Source organism: Microtus oregoni, unplaced genomic scaffold, assembly GCF_018167655.1.
Source record: "Microtus oregoni isolate MIOR12 unplaced genomic scaffold, Mior012 000001F_ref0000356, whole genome shotgun sequence".
NCBI classification, from domain to species: Eukaryota; Metazoa; Chordata; class Mammalia; order Rodentia; family Cricetidae; genus Microtus; species Microtus oregoni.
The window spans coordinates 51,787,634-51,803,959 of NW_024543060.1; the positions used below are offsets into that span (position 1 = coordinate 51,787,634).

Sequence of the window (16,326 nt, forward strand, 5' to 3'; positions counted from 1 at the left end):
CACACAGGAGGCAGAGGCACACGCATCTCTGTAAGTTCCAGGCCAGCCTGGTTTACAGAACCAGGTTCAAGGACAGCCAAGGCTACACAGAGAAACCGTGTCTCAAAAGCTGAAAGAAAAGAAGGAAAGAGAAAGAGGTAGGAAAGAAGAGTCAGTTAGTGTCTGTGACATGAGGGCAGCAGGGGTCTCACCCTGCAGGGACAACACAGCCTTTGGCGCACCAGTCAGCTGGGAAAGCCAGGAAAAGAGAGTCTGCCTCTAGGTGGACCTCACTCTCCACATTTCTAAACGTGTGGAAGACACAGGAGAACAGAAGGACGCCCAGTGCAGAGAGTTGTGCACCTCCAGAAACGTTAGGATCGAGGTCTGTGGCGAGCAGGGCAGGATGGCATATGTTCCTGTGGGATGCTCAGGGCCGTCCAGGTCATCCTAGGCTATATAGCAAGGTCCTGTCCACAAACCAAAAGTTCAATTCTTCAGTCCCAAGTTTCAAGATCATTGAAGACTCAGGCATATGAAAACATGGTGTTGGGAGGTGAGATTTTTCTCACCAGCCATCAATGTATTGCGGTCTACACACACATTTAGTTTTTTGAGTCAGGGATTCTCTGTGTGGCCCTGGCTGTCCTGGAACTCACTCTTTAGACCACGCTGGCCTCGGGCTCAGAGGTTCATTTACTTCTGCCTCCTGAGAGCTGGGATTAAAGACATGTGCTATCACCGCTCAGCTAAGCAATATATTTTCATTTCATTTTGATTTCCTGTATTCTATTTTCAGATGTTTTTATCCTATTTAAATCTGCAGTAAAAGCAAAAGTGATAACCAGTGACAGAGGAGACTCCACATCTGTCATCTGCTCTGCCACTGTTTTCCTGTGACATCTGTTTAGGTCAGGAAAAATAGAGCATAAGACACCATGAGGATCATAAAACCTCATTCACATCTGAACACTCATTCATTCATTTACTGGGTAAAGCGTTTGTGGTTTAACTTCTTTCTGTGTACCCTGGGCACTATTCCAGATAGAGAATATGACAGTGGACAGGACTAAATAAATCTCTGGCCTTTGTGACAGGAGGAGACTGGAGACAGCTAAAGTGTTTAGTGTGCCATTTACTTGGAAGGAACTCCTGAAAATAAAACAGAATGTGGAAATAGGCTCACTGAGAGGTGACATTAAAAAATGTAAGACCTTAAAAATAAGTAAGGGACTAAGCCACACAAATGCCTAGGGAAAGTATTTTAGAAGCAGATAGCAAATGCCAGTCCCCTGTGTGAACTTGCCTGGAGTGTTCAAGGTACACAAACAAGTACAGCTGGAGCAAGTGAGTGATACAGAGCCTAGTGAGCCATGAGGGGAAAAGAGTATTGGGGCTGCATTGTAGGAGGAAGTGTTGTGTTGTACAGGTTCAGTGGTGGAGCGCTTGTTAGCGTGCCTGAACCCTTGGGTTCAGTCCTTGGTGCTGTCGGAAGCGTTGGGCCCTTTACATCTGAGCAGACTTAGAGATGTCTGCATCAGCTTGGGTCTTCCCAGGTGCTCACTGTAGGGCGTGTTGAGAACAGACTCACTCAGAGTGTAAGGAGAGAAGCTGGGAGAGCCAGTTAGGGTTATAGCCGGCCAGACAGGACTTGAGACCTTAGGCATGACTAGAAGGGAGGAGATTGTGTAGCTGGAATCTTAGAATCAGCCTGTTTTTTTGAAAGTGGAGCTAAGAGAGCTTGGAGTGATGGATCAGTGGTTAAGAGCACTCTTCTGGAAGGCCAAGGAGGTTCTGTTCCCAGTGCCCACAAAGCAGTTCAGGGATCAGACACCCTCTGCTGGCCGCTATGGGCACTGCAGGCAGGTAGTACTCTACATGTAGGCAAAGCATAGGCAAAAAGTGGAGCCAAGAAAATTGGCTAAGGAAGAGGTAAAGATGTATATTAATGATAATGGAGAGTGGCTGACCATGCATACGGCACTCCCCTCTGCATGGACATGCACCATGCAGCACTGAATTTAAGTAAAAATGGGACAAAATGGGGCTTGCGTGTCATAAAAGGGATTGGTTTTCTTGAAAGCTAATAAGATGCTTAAATTCTTGATTAAATTCTTATCAAAACTTAAGTACTGGGGGGCTGTAAAGATAGCTCAGCAATTAAAAGCACTGGCTGTGTTTCCAGAAGACCCTGGTTTGATTCCCAGTACCCACATGGCAGCTCACAACCATCAGTCACTCCAGTCCCAGAGGACTCAACGCTCATCCTCCTTGACCACTGCATGCATGTAGTATACAGACATACACCTAAAAATAAAGAGTGCCATTAAATCCACAACAACTATGAGATTTAAAATAGAGAATTTCTCACTAACATTCTTTTTATAGCTCAGCTGTCTTGGATCACATCCTGACTGGCATTTCTTAGTTTGTGTCATTTATGCCTTGGTTTTTCTAATCTCTAAAATGTGAATAAGGAGGTCAACCTTATTCATTGTTGGGTAGAACACGCGAGCCTTGATAAATATGATATGAATATGTGTAGAACATAGGAGCGTTAGGGGAATGCGAGCTCTTGGCAGATAGAGTCAGATGTCATCGGGCTGAGGAGACGACTCAGCTGACAGTGCTTGCTGATAAGCATCAGGACCTGAATTTAGGACCCAGCACCCACTTAAAAGCTGGTACATTAGTGCATGCGCCTGTAATCTTCGCCGGGAGCTGCACGTCAGTGAGCTGCAGTTCACTGGTAGACCCTGTGTCAGGACTGCAGTGGAGAGTGGTGTAAGGATGGCTGACATTGGCCTGTGACAGGCCTCTGTGTGCCGCCCCGCACACGTGTACACACGTGCATGCGTGCACACCTCCTTTGGTCTTTTCTTTTTCCTTTACAGTTGAACACAGAGGTTGGGTCAGCTGACTCCAGTTGCCAGCCGTTAGGTTGAGGCATAACTGGCAGGAGGGATAGTGCACATCTCTGTTCATTTGTGTTCCGGCTGTGCCTCTGACTCTGCCCTGTGCGTGCTTTCCCTTACTCATTGAGCCTTCAGCTTCGTCAGTGATGTGAGAATTCAACTGTCAGCTGGCAGATGGCAGCAGTGGGCTGCTCTAGTGGACAGCACTGCTGTAGCTTGCTATCACATACCACGTGCACAAGTACACGCTAGCCAGGTATGGTAGTCCATACCTACCGAGAGCCCAGCGTTTGGGAGGCTTGGGTAGCTAGAAGGAGCTTGAGCACGCAGTCAGACTGTCGCATAGTAAGACCTTGTTTCCAAAACAAACAAAATGGCAAGTCAGGTGGGCTATTTAGAAATGAAGCATAATTAGAAATAATTTTTTCATTACAGATTATTATGGTTTATTTATGTAGTTGATGTGTCACAGTCTTCTGGAAATATGGAAGTGTTTATATAGAGCGTTCTGTTTGGTTCTAGTTCTGGAGGTTGAGCGAGCCTCACGCTCGCTGCTCATCTCCTGCTCTGCCGGTGCCTTCTACCCCGCCCTACAGTCATCGTGAACCTGTCATTAATGTTCTGTGAATGTTGTTTGTTTATATATATGAAGTAAATTCTGGGCTCAAAATTGGAGGAACCTTCTAGTCTTTAAATTTGATTTAGAAAAAAATTACTGATCTTTATTTTACCTTTTTTATAAATAGAGTCCTGAAAAATGAGCTGTCTAAACTTGAGTAAAGGTCATATCTGCTTTGATTTTAGATATTCAAATATGACATTGTGGTCACTGCCTAGTCTCCTCTCAAACACTTGATTGATACCTCCACTTGGACGCTAGCACAGAAACTATCAACTCCAGAAGTTCAGAACATGCTTTAGGGGAACGGCTTTACCTTCGTTTCTTCTAGATCTTATTTACATGGAGACTATGAGTAAATTAAAGTCATCAGAAGAGAAAAGAAGAACTTGTGATAAGAAAAGTTACAGACTTAACTATGAGAATCAGATCAAAGTTTCAGTGTTACTGAGTGAGCTGTGGTGGATGTTAGATGTTTATCACCAACATTGATGACTTAAGAAATTATCTGTTATCTTAGGAAGAACCTGTGTCTTTTTGGATAATTATTGTTAATGCTTTCTTTTTATGCAGTTCACATTTAATAAGGTCGAAAACTGTAAGCTCGTTTGCACGAAAACGTACAATACGGAGAAGCCTGAAGACAAACAGAAGCTGGATTTCCTGAAAAAGAGCATGCTGCTGAACTATCAGCACCACTGGTGAGACGGGGTCAGTGGTCGGGGCTCCAAAGGTGAAGTAGGGGCTCCTGTTTCAGTGTCTGTAGATGGTAAATTGGAGGTTACAGAAAATATAGCAAATTAACTTACTTGTGTCCATGCCAGAGCATGGTTCAAAGTAGTGTTCCCCGTGCTTAGATAATGATTGTGTAGGGCCTTTACTCAGCAGGGCCTGCTGCACTGCTTCCTGTGGTTGTGTGTGGTTGAGACGGAGCATGTCTGTGCTGTGGGGAAAAGAGGAGGAGCATTAGTAAACCCATTCAGCATTTGCCAGTAGCACCTTCTAACAGATTACAGCTACTTCATGCTTTTTTTAACCAAGCAGCGTTTACAAGTTTACCAGTTTGTGTTGAAATCAAAAGCATTTTGTTTTGTTCTTAAGTAGTATACGCTTACTGTCCAGTATTCAAATGTAAAAGACATTGACGGCTCTCCAGATCCACCCTTTTCAAGATCATTTTGCTTACACACGCCTGTATTCCATGTAGATTCATGGTGTATAGAAGTTTCTCCTTTAGACTTAACAGCACACCTGAAAGCTTTAGAAAAAAAAGAAGCAGATGCGCCCAGGAGGAGTAGAAGACTGGAAATAATCAAACTGAGGGCGGAAATCAACAAAATAGAAACACAGAAAACAGTCCAAAGAATCAATGAAACAAAAAGTTGGTTCTTGGAGAAAATCAACAAGATCGACAAACCCCTATCCAAACTAATTAAACGACAGAGAGAGAACACGCAAATAAATAAGATCAGAAATGAAAAGGGGGACATAACCACAGACACAGAGGAAATTCAGAGACTCATTAGATCTTACTACAAAAGCCTGTATGCCACAAAACTAGAAAATGCAAAAGAAATGGACATTTTAAAAACCAAAAAAAAAAAAAAAATACCACATACCAAAGCTAAACCAAGACCAGGTGAACGATCTAAATAGTCCTGTTAGTCGCGAAGAACTAGAAATCGTTATCAAAAATCTCCCTTCCAAAAAAAGCCAAGGACCAGATGGTTTCATTGCAGAATTCTACCAGAACTTCCAAGAAGAGCTAATACCTATACTCCTTAATGTATTTCACAATATAGAAACAGAAGAGTCATTGCCAAATTCCTTTTATGAAGCTACAGTTACCCTGATACCAAAACCACACAAAGACCCAACCAAGAAAGAGAATTACAGGCCTATCTCACTCATGAATATCGACGCAAAAATTCTCAATAAAATACTGGCAAACCGAATCCAAGAACACATTAGAAAAATTATCCATCACACTTGGGAGGCAGAGGCAGGCGGATCTCTGTGAGTTCGAGACCAGCCTGGTCTACAAGAGCTAGTTCCCAGGACAGGCTCCAAAACCACAGAGAAACCCTGTCTCGAAAAAACCAAAAAAAAAAGAAAAATTATCCATCATGATCAAGTAGGCTTCATCCCAGAGATGCAGGGCTGGTTCAACATACGCAAATCTATCAATGTAATCCACCATATAAATAAACTGAAAGAAAAAAACCATATGATCATTTCATTAGATGCTGAAAAAGCATTTGACAAAATTCAACACCCCTTTATGATAAAAGTCTTGGAGAGATTAGGAATACAAGGGTCATACCTAAATATAATAAAAGCTATTTACAGCAAGCCGACAGCTAACATTAAATTAAATGGAGAAAAACTCAAAGCCATCCCACTAAAATCAGGAACATGACAAGGATGTCCACTCTCTCCATACCTCTTCAATATAGTGCTTGAAGTTCTAGCAATAGCAATAAGACAACATAAGGGGATCAAGGGGATTCGTATCGGAAAAGAAGTTAAGTTCTCGTTATTTGCAGATGATATGATAGTATACATAAGCGACCCCAAAAACTCTACCAAAGAACTCCTACAGCTGATAAACACCTTTAGTAATGTGGCAGGATACAAGATCAACTTCAAAAAATCAGTGGCCTTCCTATACACTAAGGATAAGGAAACAGAGAGGGAAATTAGAGAAGCATCACCTTTCACGATAGCCACAAATAGCATAAAATATCTTGGGGTAACTCTGACCAAGGATGTGAAAGATCTATTTAACAAGAATTTTAAGTCTTAAAGAAAGAAATTGAAGAGGACACCAGAAAATGGAAGGATCTCCCTTGCTCCTGGATTGGGAGGATCAACATAGTAAAAATGGCAATTCTACCAAAAGCAATCTATAGATTCAATGCAATCCCCATCAAAATCCCATCAAAATTCTTCATAGATCTGGAGAAGACAATAATCAACTTTATATGGAAAAACAAAAAACCCAGGATTGCCAAAACAATCTTATACAACAAAGAATCGTCTGGAGGCATTACCATCCCTGACTTCAAACTCTACTACAGAGCTACAGTATTGAAAACAGCTTGGTATTGGCATAAAAACAGAGAAGTCGACCAATGGAATCGAATAGAAGACCCTGACATTAACCCACAAACCTATAAACACCTGATTTTCGATAAAGGAGCTAAAAGTATACAATGGAAAAAAGAAAGCATCTTCAACAAATTGTGCTGGCAAAACTGGATGTCAACCTGTAGAAGAATGAAAATAGATCCATATCTATCACCATGCACAAAACTCAAGTCCAAATGGATTAAAGACCTCAATATCAGTCCGAACACACTGAACCTGATAGAAGAGAAAGTGGGAAGTACTCTACAACACACGGGCACAGGAGACCACTTCCTACGTATAATCCCAGCAGCACAGACATTAAGGACCTCATTGAATAAATGGGACCTCCTGAGACTGAGAAGCTTCTGTAAAGCAAAGGACACTGTCGCTAAGACACAAAGGCAACCCACTGACTGGGAGAAGATCTTCACCAACTCTGCAACTGACAAAGGTCTGATCTCCAAAATATATAAAGATCTCAAGAAACTAGGCCGTAAAAGGCTAATCAACCCAATTATAAAATGGGGCATTGAGCTGAACAGAGAATTCTCAACAGAAGAACTTCAAATGGCCAAAAGACACTTAAGGTCATGCTCAACTTCCTTAGCGATCAGGGAAATGCAAATCAAGGCAACTTTAAGATATCATCTTACACCTGTCAGAATGGCTAAAATAAAAAACACCAATGATAGCCTTATTTGGAGAGGTTGTGGAGAAAGGGGTACACTCATCCATTGCTGGTGGGAATGCAAACTTGTGCAACCACTTTGGAAAGCAGTGTGGCGGTTTCTCAGGAAATTCGGAATCAACTTACCCCTGGACCCAGCAATACCACTCTTGGGAATATACCCAAGAGAGGCCTTATCATACAACAAAAGTATATGCTCTACGATGTTCATAGCAGCATTGTTTGTAATAGCCAGAACCTGGAAACAACCTAGATGCCCTTCAATAGAAGAATGGATGAAGAAAGTATGGACTATATACATATTAGAGTACTACTCAGCAGTAAAAAACAAGGGCTTCTTGAATTTTGCATGCAAATGGATGGAAATAGAAAACACTATCCTGAGTGAGGTAAGCCAGACCCAAAAAGAGGAACATGGGATGTACTCACTCATATTTGGTTTCTAGCCATAAACCAAGGACATTGAGCCTATAATTAGGGATCTTAGAGAAGCTAAATAAGGAGAACCCAAAGAAAAACATATAGGCATCCTCCTGAATATTAACCTTCATCAGGCGATGAAAGGAGACAGAGACAGAGACCCACATTGGAGCACCGGACATAAACCTCAAGGTCCAAATCAGGAGCAGAAGGAGAGAGAGCACGAGCAAGGAACTCAGGACCGCAAGGGGTGCACCCACACACTGAGACAATGGGGATGTTCTATCGGGAACCCACTAAGGCCAGCTGGCCTGGGTCTGGAAAAGCCTGGGATAAAACCGGACTCTCTGAACATAGCGGACAATGAGGACTACTGAGAACTCAAGAACAATGGCAATGGGTTTCTGATCCTACTGCACGCGCTGGCTTTGTGGGAGCCTAAGCAGTTTGGATGCTCAACTTACTAGACCTGGATGGAGGTGGGGGTTCCTTGGACTTCCCACAGGGCAGGGAACCCTGATTGCTTTTCGGGCTGGGCGGGGGGGGGGGGGACTTAATTGGGGGAGGGGTGGGGAAATGGGAGGCGGTGGCAGGGAAGAGACAGAAATCTTTAATAAATAAATAAATTAAAAAATAAATAAATAAAATTGACTTAATAATTTAAAAAAAAAAAGAAGTTTCTCCTTTAGAGAAACTAAGTTACTACTGGTTACTAGCATTCTCTTTTCTTCACTCCTTGAACTTGTTGCTGGTGTCTCAAGCTGGAAAGTTTATAGACTCCCAGGCAAATGAGGGACTTGAACCCCAGTTCAGACTTGGGGTACAATGGCTGGAGCCTCTCACCACTCGAGTGCTCAATTCCTATGTGCCAGGCTTAGAGAGCGAGGGATTCCTAGGCAGGGCGGTCCTGGAGCCTGCATCCATTCATGTATGAACTTGTTCTGATAGCACTGGGCCTTGCGCCCTGTTGAAATAAGTGTCCTTAGATAAGCAGGCCCTGGGAGAAGAAGGAAGGACATAGTGCTGGCAGGCGCAGGCCTGGAGCACCACCCACTGGCTCTGAGAGGCCCTGAAACCAAGAGCTTTACTACCTGAGCTGCTGTGCAGATGCATCGTGAGACCAGTGTGAGCTGGGAGCCATTTCTCCTTGGTTGTTTTCTTTCCTACAAGTTATTCCTCATACTTAAAAGAATATTTCAAGTTGTGTTTCTCTTAGCCCTTTTCACCTCCATCTGTTCTAGCAGTGGCTCATTTGTTGACTGAAGCACAGACTTCGGCCTGTGGTTATTTTAGGTCTCTCGTACCGTTCTGTTCTGAGAGTACTGTTGAGACTCTAAAGACTAGGGTGGCTGTGTGGTTTGGTGGCAGAATGTGGTGGTTAGGCCTTTACTTGGTTCTATCCCGGTGCTATAGGTAGAGATAACAGGAGATTTTACTCCTCAGCAGCATCCATACAGGAAGGTACCGAGAAGTCTTTGGCTAATCTTTGCGATCACTCTAGGTCCTATCTTAATGCCAGGATATGTTATAAGAAGAAAGGCTATTTAAAGTAGTTTACAAAGTTACAAGGCATTCACTAGTATAATTTACTAAGCAGTTTATAAAGGCCGTTGCCAGCAAATGACTGCTTATAAAAGTCAACTGGAAAAGTACTGTTAAAAATAGTTTCTGCTGTTAAACTGGGAAAGTTTGATATCAAGTCGGCGTCATGAACAAGAATTTGGAGACTGTAATTCTAGGCCTTAGTCCTTAAACCCTAGGTCACTGGTTTTGGAAACATTGTTTCTCCCTGGTGGGATTACTGAAACCGAGTTGAGTATGTTTCTGTTTCAGAAGGTTTAGACTAGTAGCTTGACTTCAAGCATAATTGACAGAGAGAAAAGGTGTCCCTCAGAATTGGAAAGACCTTCCAGAGTCCTGCTGGGACTGTAGTCATTCACTGTACCACTTGCTTTAGGGAGGCAGAGGCTGTTTTCTAAATTAAGCAGTGTGTGCTTGCAGAAGACCCGCAGGTGGTACAGAAAACTACTGAGTAGTGGTCAGCGCCGCTGCCAGCCGTTCCTCTCCGCCCTCTGGGCAGCACTGCTTGTCATGCGCGCCTTTGGATTTCTGCATTTGTACTTCATTCGTTCATGCAGCTGTATGAATCCCATGATGTGAATGAATGTGATTTTTTTCTACAGAGCATTGTATCCATATACATAATTTCATCATCTTCATTATAGAGAAGGGTTAATGGGATATAGTTTTCTTAATTGAGTTGAGTACCTTTCCATTTTTATTTGGGTCATTTAAAGGTGGGTTTGAGATCTTTGGGGCTGACTTTATCCATAGCTGGAGCAGCTCCATCATTCTAGAGCCTGTTTTTGATCCCCACGCTGGTACCTGAACTCCTTCAGCTGTGCTGTCTGCTCTGTCCCTTGCCTTCTGGGGCAGGACCTGGAGGGGTGGGGCACATCGTTACTGAAGACCAAGTATAGGGTCTTACTCATGCTGAACATGCTGTGCTGCTGAGCTGTACCTCAGCCCTGTATGGTGTTTTAAAAATACAATCTTTCCCCGGGCGGTGGTGGCGCACGCCTTTAATCCCAGCACTCGGGAGGCAGAGGCAGGCGGATCTTTGTGAGTTCGAGACCAGCCTGGTCTACAGAGCTAGTTCCAGGACAGGCTCCAAAGCCACAGAGAATCCCTGTCTCGAAAAAACAAAAAAAAAAAAACAAAACAACAAAAAAATACAATCTTTCTCCTCAGCTAGTGGCCTTAGTTCTCCCAGGGTTTAATGACACAGACCTGCATATGCAGCTTATGTTTGGAAAGAGATTTGAAGCTAACTTAGCACACTTCATCTCAGAGTCTACCAGTTCAGCAAAGGAGAGCGGAGGGCAGAGGTCCTCATTGATAGAAACACACAGTAGCACTTCATGGCCAAGTTTCATTCCCTCTGGCTACAGTTTTGGTTATTGCAGTCTAATCAAAAGCTTGTGTAACTGAATTATTGGGAGAGGGGGAGCCTTCTCTACACTAAATGAGTTCCTTCTGGTAGACAGGACCAGTCGCCCCGCTGGTACCCTTGGATTCTTCTTCTGCACTCGGATGCACTGTGGCGAATTGGGGATAGTTGAGTTGTTTTATGTTAGAGATTAAGTGCTGCTTCCTGACTTAGGAAAGCATTTTAAATGATATTCTTAAATTTTCTTACATCTATTTCAAAGGGCTTCTCTTCCTGTTTAGTACATTCTAATACTTTAGCTATTAACAGCAAGGCATTAGGCATTAAATAAATTACAAGTAAGTGAAATGTTTGTTTTTAAAACTTAGTTGCCTCCTCGCTGTAAGTAATTCACTCCTTACTGCCACCAGCACTCTACTTGTATGTGGCGTTTTCTTTCTTGTCACCTGTATGTACTCACTGGGTATATTTCATTTCTGTCTAAAGCAACTGACTATTTAGTTTCCCATAAAACTCTGAATTATTTATATAGCATTGTTTTATGTTTCTAATATTTTATATTACAGTCTTTTGGGTATAATAAACAGTTTAATAGTATAGGTGATTCTAAAATTTGGTACACAGAATGCTATTAAGTAGCACTTAAATATGACAAGACATGTTTTATTATGTCATTAACATACACCTTGGGTGAATATAGAATCATAATTTTACTTCCTAGTGCACACATTAATTACAAAATAAAACATGCCCTGGAGTGTAGTCTTATGACTGTAATACAGCTAGTATATTTTGACTAATTTTTTTGTATCCTGCAGTGTGTTGTAAGCGTAGAGGACCACACGCCTGGGCTATAATGCAGCTTCACAATGCTACAGAACTTCACTGTTCTTTTAATGATTTTTCACTATAAAGTTTGAAAGATTTTCTTCTCTTGCTTTATAGCAATGTTTCTTTTACAAATCACTTGGATTTATAAGTTTTAACAGAAAATACTGTAATTTCCACTTATTTTCTGCACCCTTTAGTTAAATTTCATCCTGGAGTTGTACTCTTTGTCTTTCTATCGAGTTGCTATAATAAACACCATTTATGTCTGCCTAATAAGCTCCTAAGGAGCCAGATACAGTGCTCTGCGCCGTGTTCAAGCCTCAGGTGCTCTGCGGAAGGGGAAAGTTATGCTCGGGCACCTAGACGATGTCGTTAAGTTCACAGCTGCAGCACACTGGCTTATAGGACGCCTTTCCTGTCTGCGTTGCAGCTTCAAAGCCTCTGTAAAATCTACGCTTATATAGTGTATCATGGGTTTCATCAAAGCATTTTTTAATTTGGAATCTTAAGACATTTAAAAGCCTGGATGGTGGTGCAGAGGTGAAGGCAGATCCCTGAGTTCAAGGCCAGCCTAGTCTACAGAGTGAGTTCCATGACAGCCAGGGCTACACAGAGAAATTGTGTAGATAAAAACCAAACCAACCAAAATAAAGACATTTAGAAATGTTTACATTTTATAAAACAATGATGTTGATCTAAGCAGTACTGCGTTTTGTTTACTAGGCTCTCTCCTAACTTGACTTTTACCTCCATGCACAGGATTGTGGATAATATGCCTGTAACGTGGTGTTACGATGTTGAAGATGGTCAGAGGTTCTGTAATCCTGGATTTCCTATCGGCTGTTACATTACAGATAAAGGCCACGCAAAAGATGCCTGTGTTATTAGTGTAAGTCTGTGGTAAACTGCACTGCTTTTTAGAAGGAGAATTTGATTTTTAAACAGTATTGCTACAGGCATAGAATGAATACAGTCAGATGTTCTCGAGTATATTACTTGCATCTTAAATTTAAGGTGGATTAAAACTGCAAATTTATCTCTAGAATTAAAGTAATGCAGATTCAGTTCAATATTTACAGTCTCTTATAATAAGTTCTGTGTTAAGGTTTAAGTCTTTATTCTAACTCAGTTAAAAATTGCATTCTGTGGCTGGAGGGATGGTAATGCTTTTGCAGAGGACCTGAGTTTGAGCCTTCGCACCCATGTCAGGTGCTCACAACAGCCTAGCACTCTAGTCCTGGGAGACCTCTTCTAGCCTGCAAGAGCACTGGCTCTCAAGACACACATGACGCGTAAATACTCAGACCTGACTGCCTCTGCCTCCTGAGTGCTGGGATTAAAGGCCTGCACCACTATGCTCCCACTAAAAGTAAATCTTTAAAAGAATTTTTAATTTAAAAAAGAAGTTAGATTGAGGGCCAATGAGGTGGCTCAATAGGTAAAGGTGCGTGGTGACCTGAGTTCAGTTTTGGGGTCCACGTGGACAAAGGAGATGACTGATTCTGGAACTCCCCACACGCCCACTTGTATACAATAGTTATAGTCGGAAACTTCCGTAAAAGCAAAGGTAGTTATTAAGGAAAAGTAAGAAAAAGACTGCCAGCAATAGGAGGGGCTCTGAGGAGGAACATGCGGTGCATGAGTCATGCATCAAATCATGTAGATTCTGGAGTGTCAGAAGGCTTCTCCATAAGTTCAGAAGTTACATTGCAGAAGCTTGAGAATATACTTTTTGTAAGACCTGTTTGTCTTTGAAGCCCTACTTCAATGATGAAAATGGAATACTAGGAACAGAGATATTGATACGAAATTGTTATTAAGATCAGTATGTAATAGTTGCTGTATTGGTTTGTTACTGCTAATATTGGATATATAAGATTTTTGTGTACTCAGACAGCCTAATGGATATGATCTGATAAGTTAGCCTGAATCTCACTCTATTGATTAATCCTTGTGAAGTTGAGCAGAGGCACTTGAGTGGTCAGGATTATACAGTCTGGAGAGGGGGTGCTATTAAAATGTGGGTGATTCTGCATGTTCATGTTACTATTTCTTCTTCACATTGTATTGTAAGTGAAAAGCTAGAAACTATTAGTTACCTAGTTTTATGTAAAATTAAGACCTTAGAAAGCATCATTTACCTTCTACACTTCATTTTGGCTTATAAGGACTTCAAACTTAAAACCTTAGCATTGTACTAGGGCAAGTTTAGATTGTATCTGAACGTATTTGTTACTGTAGTCATCTGTGAGTACTGTGCTCGATTCTCCCATAGGCAGTGTTCTCCCTTTAACTGTAAGTTCTATTTCACAGTCAGAATTCCATGAGAGAGATACTTTCTACATCTTCAATCATGTCGACATCAAAATACATTATCATGTTGTTGAAACGGGGTCCATGGGAGCAAGATTAGTAGCTGCTAAACTTGAACCAAAAAGGTAAATATACAACTAGGTTTAAAAAAAAAACAAAAACATTGCAACATGTGTGGTGGCTCGCACTTATAATCCTAGCACTCTGGGAGGTGAGTCCAGAGTGAGATACATACCTCAACAACTCCCCTAAACCAATAACAGATATCAGTGAAACTTAGATCTAAATAAGTATTTTGAGACCAAGCACTTATTCCTTAATTATTATTCTGACGTTTGCGGATTAATTACAGTGAGCACTCCCTTCAGTATTCTGTTTCTGAGATGTTTGTAGACTGTACAGAGAAACAGTAATTATTATTTCTCTGTAATGGGGAACTGGTTGAATTGAGATGCCTTTCTTGTGCATTTTGTTTTGTTTTTCTTCCAGGAATCCTCACACCTTTTTGGTTTGTTTTAGTAGGCACTGAGTGGTTGGCACAATGTCCCCTTTGTAGTGGAAAGAGCATCTCTTGGGGGACAGCTTTCCTGCTCTCAGGCCCATGTGACGGTTGGAACCATCTTTTTATAGTCTCCACGGCTTCTTTTGCAAGGGAGTTTTTTAAGGTTGTTCGGGTGGCAGCTTAAAAATACCTGGTTTGATCCCGGCATAGTGGTGCACAGCTTTAATCCCAGTACCTGTGAGGCAGAGGCAGGCAGATCTCTGAGTTTGAGGCCAGCCTGGTCTACAGACTGAGTTCCATGACAGCCAGGGCTGCACAGAGAAACCTTGTCTCAAGAAAAAGAAAAGTATTTGTTTTGGCTGTGGATTGTATTTTTCCATGACTTTTCTTGCACTGAACCAGCATGCTTTGACATATTAGTGTAAAGCAGTGTGTGGCACACTGAGATGGCTGCTTGTTTACACTCCCCTGAGATTGTGTGACCTGGTGCAGTGCCTTGTGCTCGTGGTCCCAGCACATGGGTGAAGCAGGGGGGGTCGTTTAGTCCAGACATCAAAACCAGCATGAGTAGCACGGCCAGGCCCATCTTCAAAGGGAAGTAGGGCTTCAGTGTTCTTTGACGTGGAGTTGTTCAGACTTTTGCTTCTGATTGAACATGTAACCAGGCCCATTATTTCCATGCTGTGAAGTGTGACGTGAGGACCAGTGAGGTGGCTAGGTTCTAAAAGTGTTTTCCAAGGATGACCTGAGTCAAGCCCTTGATTCCACAGTGGAAGGAGGGGCCTGACTACAAAAGTGTCCCACAACTTCAAAACACACACACACACACACGCACACAGAGAGAGTCAAATTTGAGACAAGTTTTGTAGTGTGGCATGAATGATGTCATCTTTAATGGTCAACCGCATTATGAAATACAGAGAAAACTTATGACCTGTCTTTTACCTCATTTTCTAAAATGAACTTTATCATTACCTTGACAAAATGTTTCTTCCCACAGCTTCAAACACACCCACATAGATAAACCAGACTGCTCCGGACCCCCCATGGACATCAGTAACAAGGCTTCTGGGGAGATCAGAATTGCCTACACTTACTCCATTAGTTTTGAGGTGAGCTTGCTTTCAGTCTTTATGTGCTACTTAGCCTAATTAAAAATACTAATGGTCAGATAGATAAGCTTTTAATGAGCTGCATTTTAGAATAGCCTGTCAGTGCACCAAACAACATGACTATTCCTTAAACTAAAATGAAACGATAGAGGAAATCAAAGAAGCGTGCTTTGTGTGTGTTACAGCCAAGAGATGCATATAAGATGTGCTGTGGGAAACAGGTAGAAGGTGATAGGAAGTGTCTGGCGTGTCTGGAGCTGTGGGAACCTCCATCCTCTTTGTGTGGGCATAAGGGCACCAACTGAAATGGACAGTGACGTGGGGCGGGTGTCCTTAGGAAAGAGGAGGGGGTTGTCAAAAGTGTGGGAAGTATTCCACCTCTGCTCTTAAGTTTTTGTCTTCACTAGCTAATGTAGTCATGATGTTTAATGTCCCCATGTACAGTGTTTAGTTTTCAAGGCCAGTCTGTGTTTTTGGGTAAAACCCTAGTATGAGTGGCATTTACCAGATGTTGAGTGCGCCTGGGTTAGAAACGCGGTCTTATTAGTCAGCCCATGGTGCAGTGTAAGAAGAACTCAATCTGTTGTGTTATTTTCTCAAACTAAATATAACTCCAAACTTTGGTATTAAAAATCCACTTGTACGGGAGCTGGAGAGAAGACTCAGTGGTTAGGAGCCTGACTGCTCTTCCAGAGGTTCTGAGTTCAATTCCCAGCATCACATGGTGGCTCACAACCACCTATAATGAGATCTGGTGCCCTCTTCTGGCCTACAGGCAGGATACCATATAAATTAATTAATTAATTAATAATCTTTAAAAAAATTTAAAAATCCACTTGTACTAGCTATGATTTATAACTGGACT

General features: G+C 42.1%; 1 protein-coding gene across 1 annotated transcript in view; it reads left to right on the plus strand.

Moving 5' to 3' along the window:
• The window catches only part of Tm9sf2 (transmembrane 9 superfamily member 2), a 53,054-nt gene that overhangs the window by 17,340 nt on the left and 19,388 nt on the right, over window positions 1-16,326 (plus strand). The window contains exons 4-7 of the mRNA XM_041673391.1: window positions 4,087-4,214; window positions 12,294-12,423; window positions 13,848-13,972; window positions 15,350-15,461. Coding sequence (XP_041529325.1) covers window positions 4,087-4,214; window positions 12,294-12,423; window positions 13,848-13,972; window positions 15,350-15,461 — 495 coding nt within the window. The remainder of the gene's footprint in view (window positions 1-4,086; window positions 4,215-12,293; window positions 12,424-13,847; window positions 13,973-15,349; window positions 15,462-16,326) is intronic.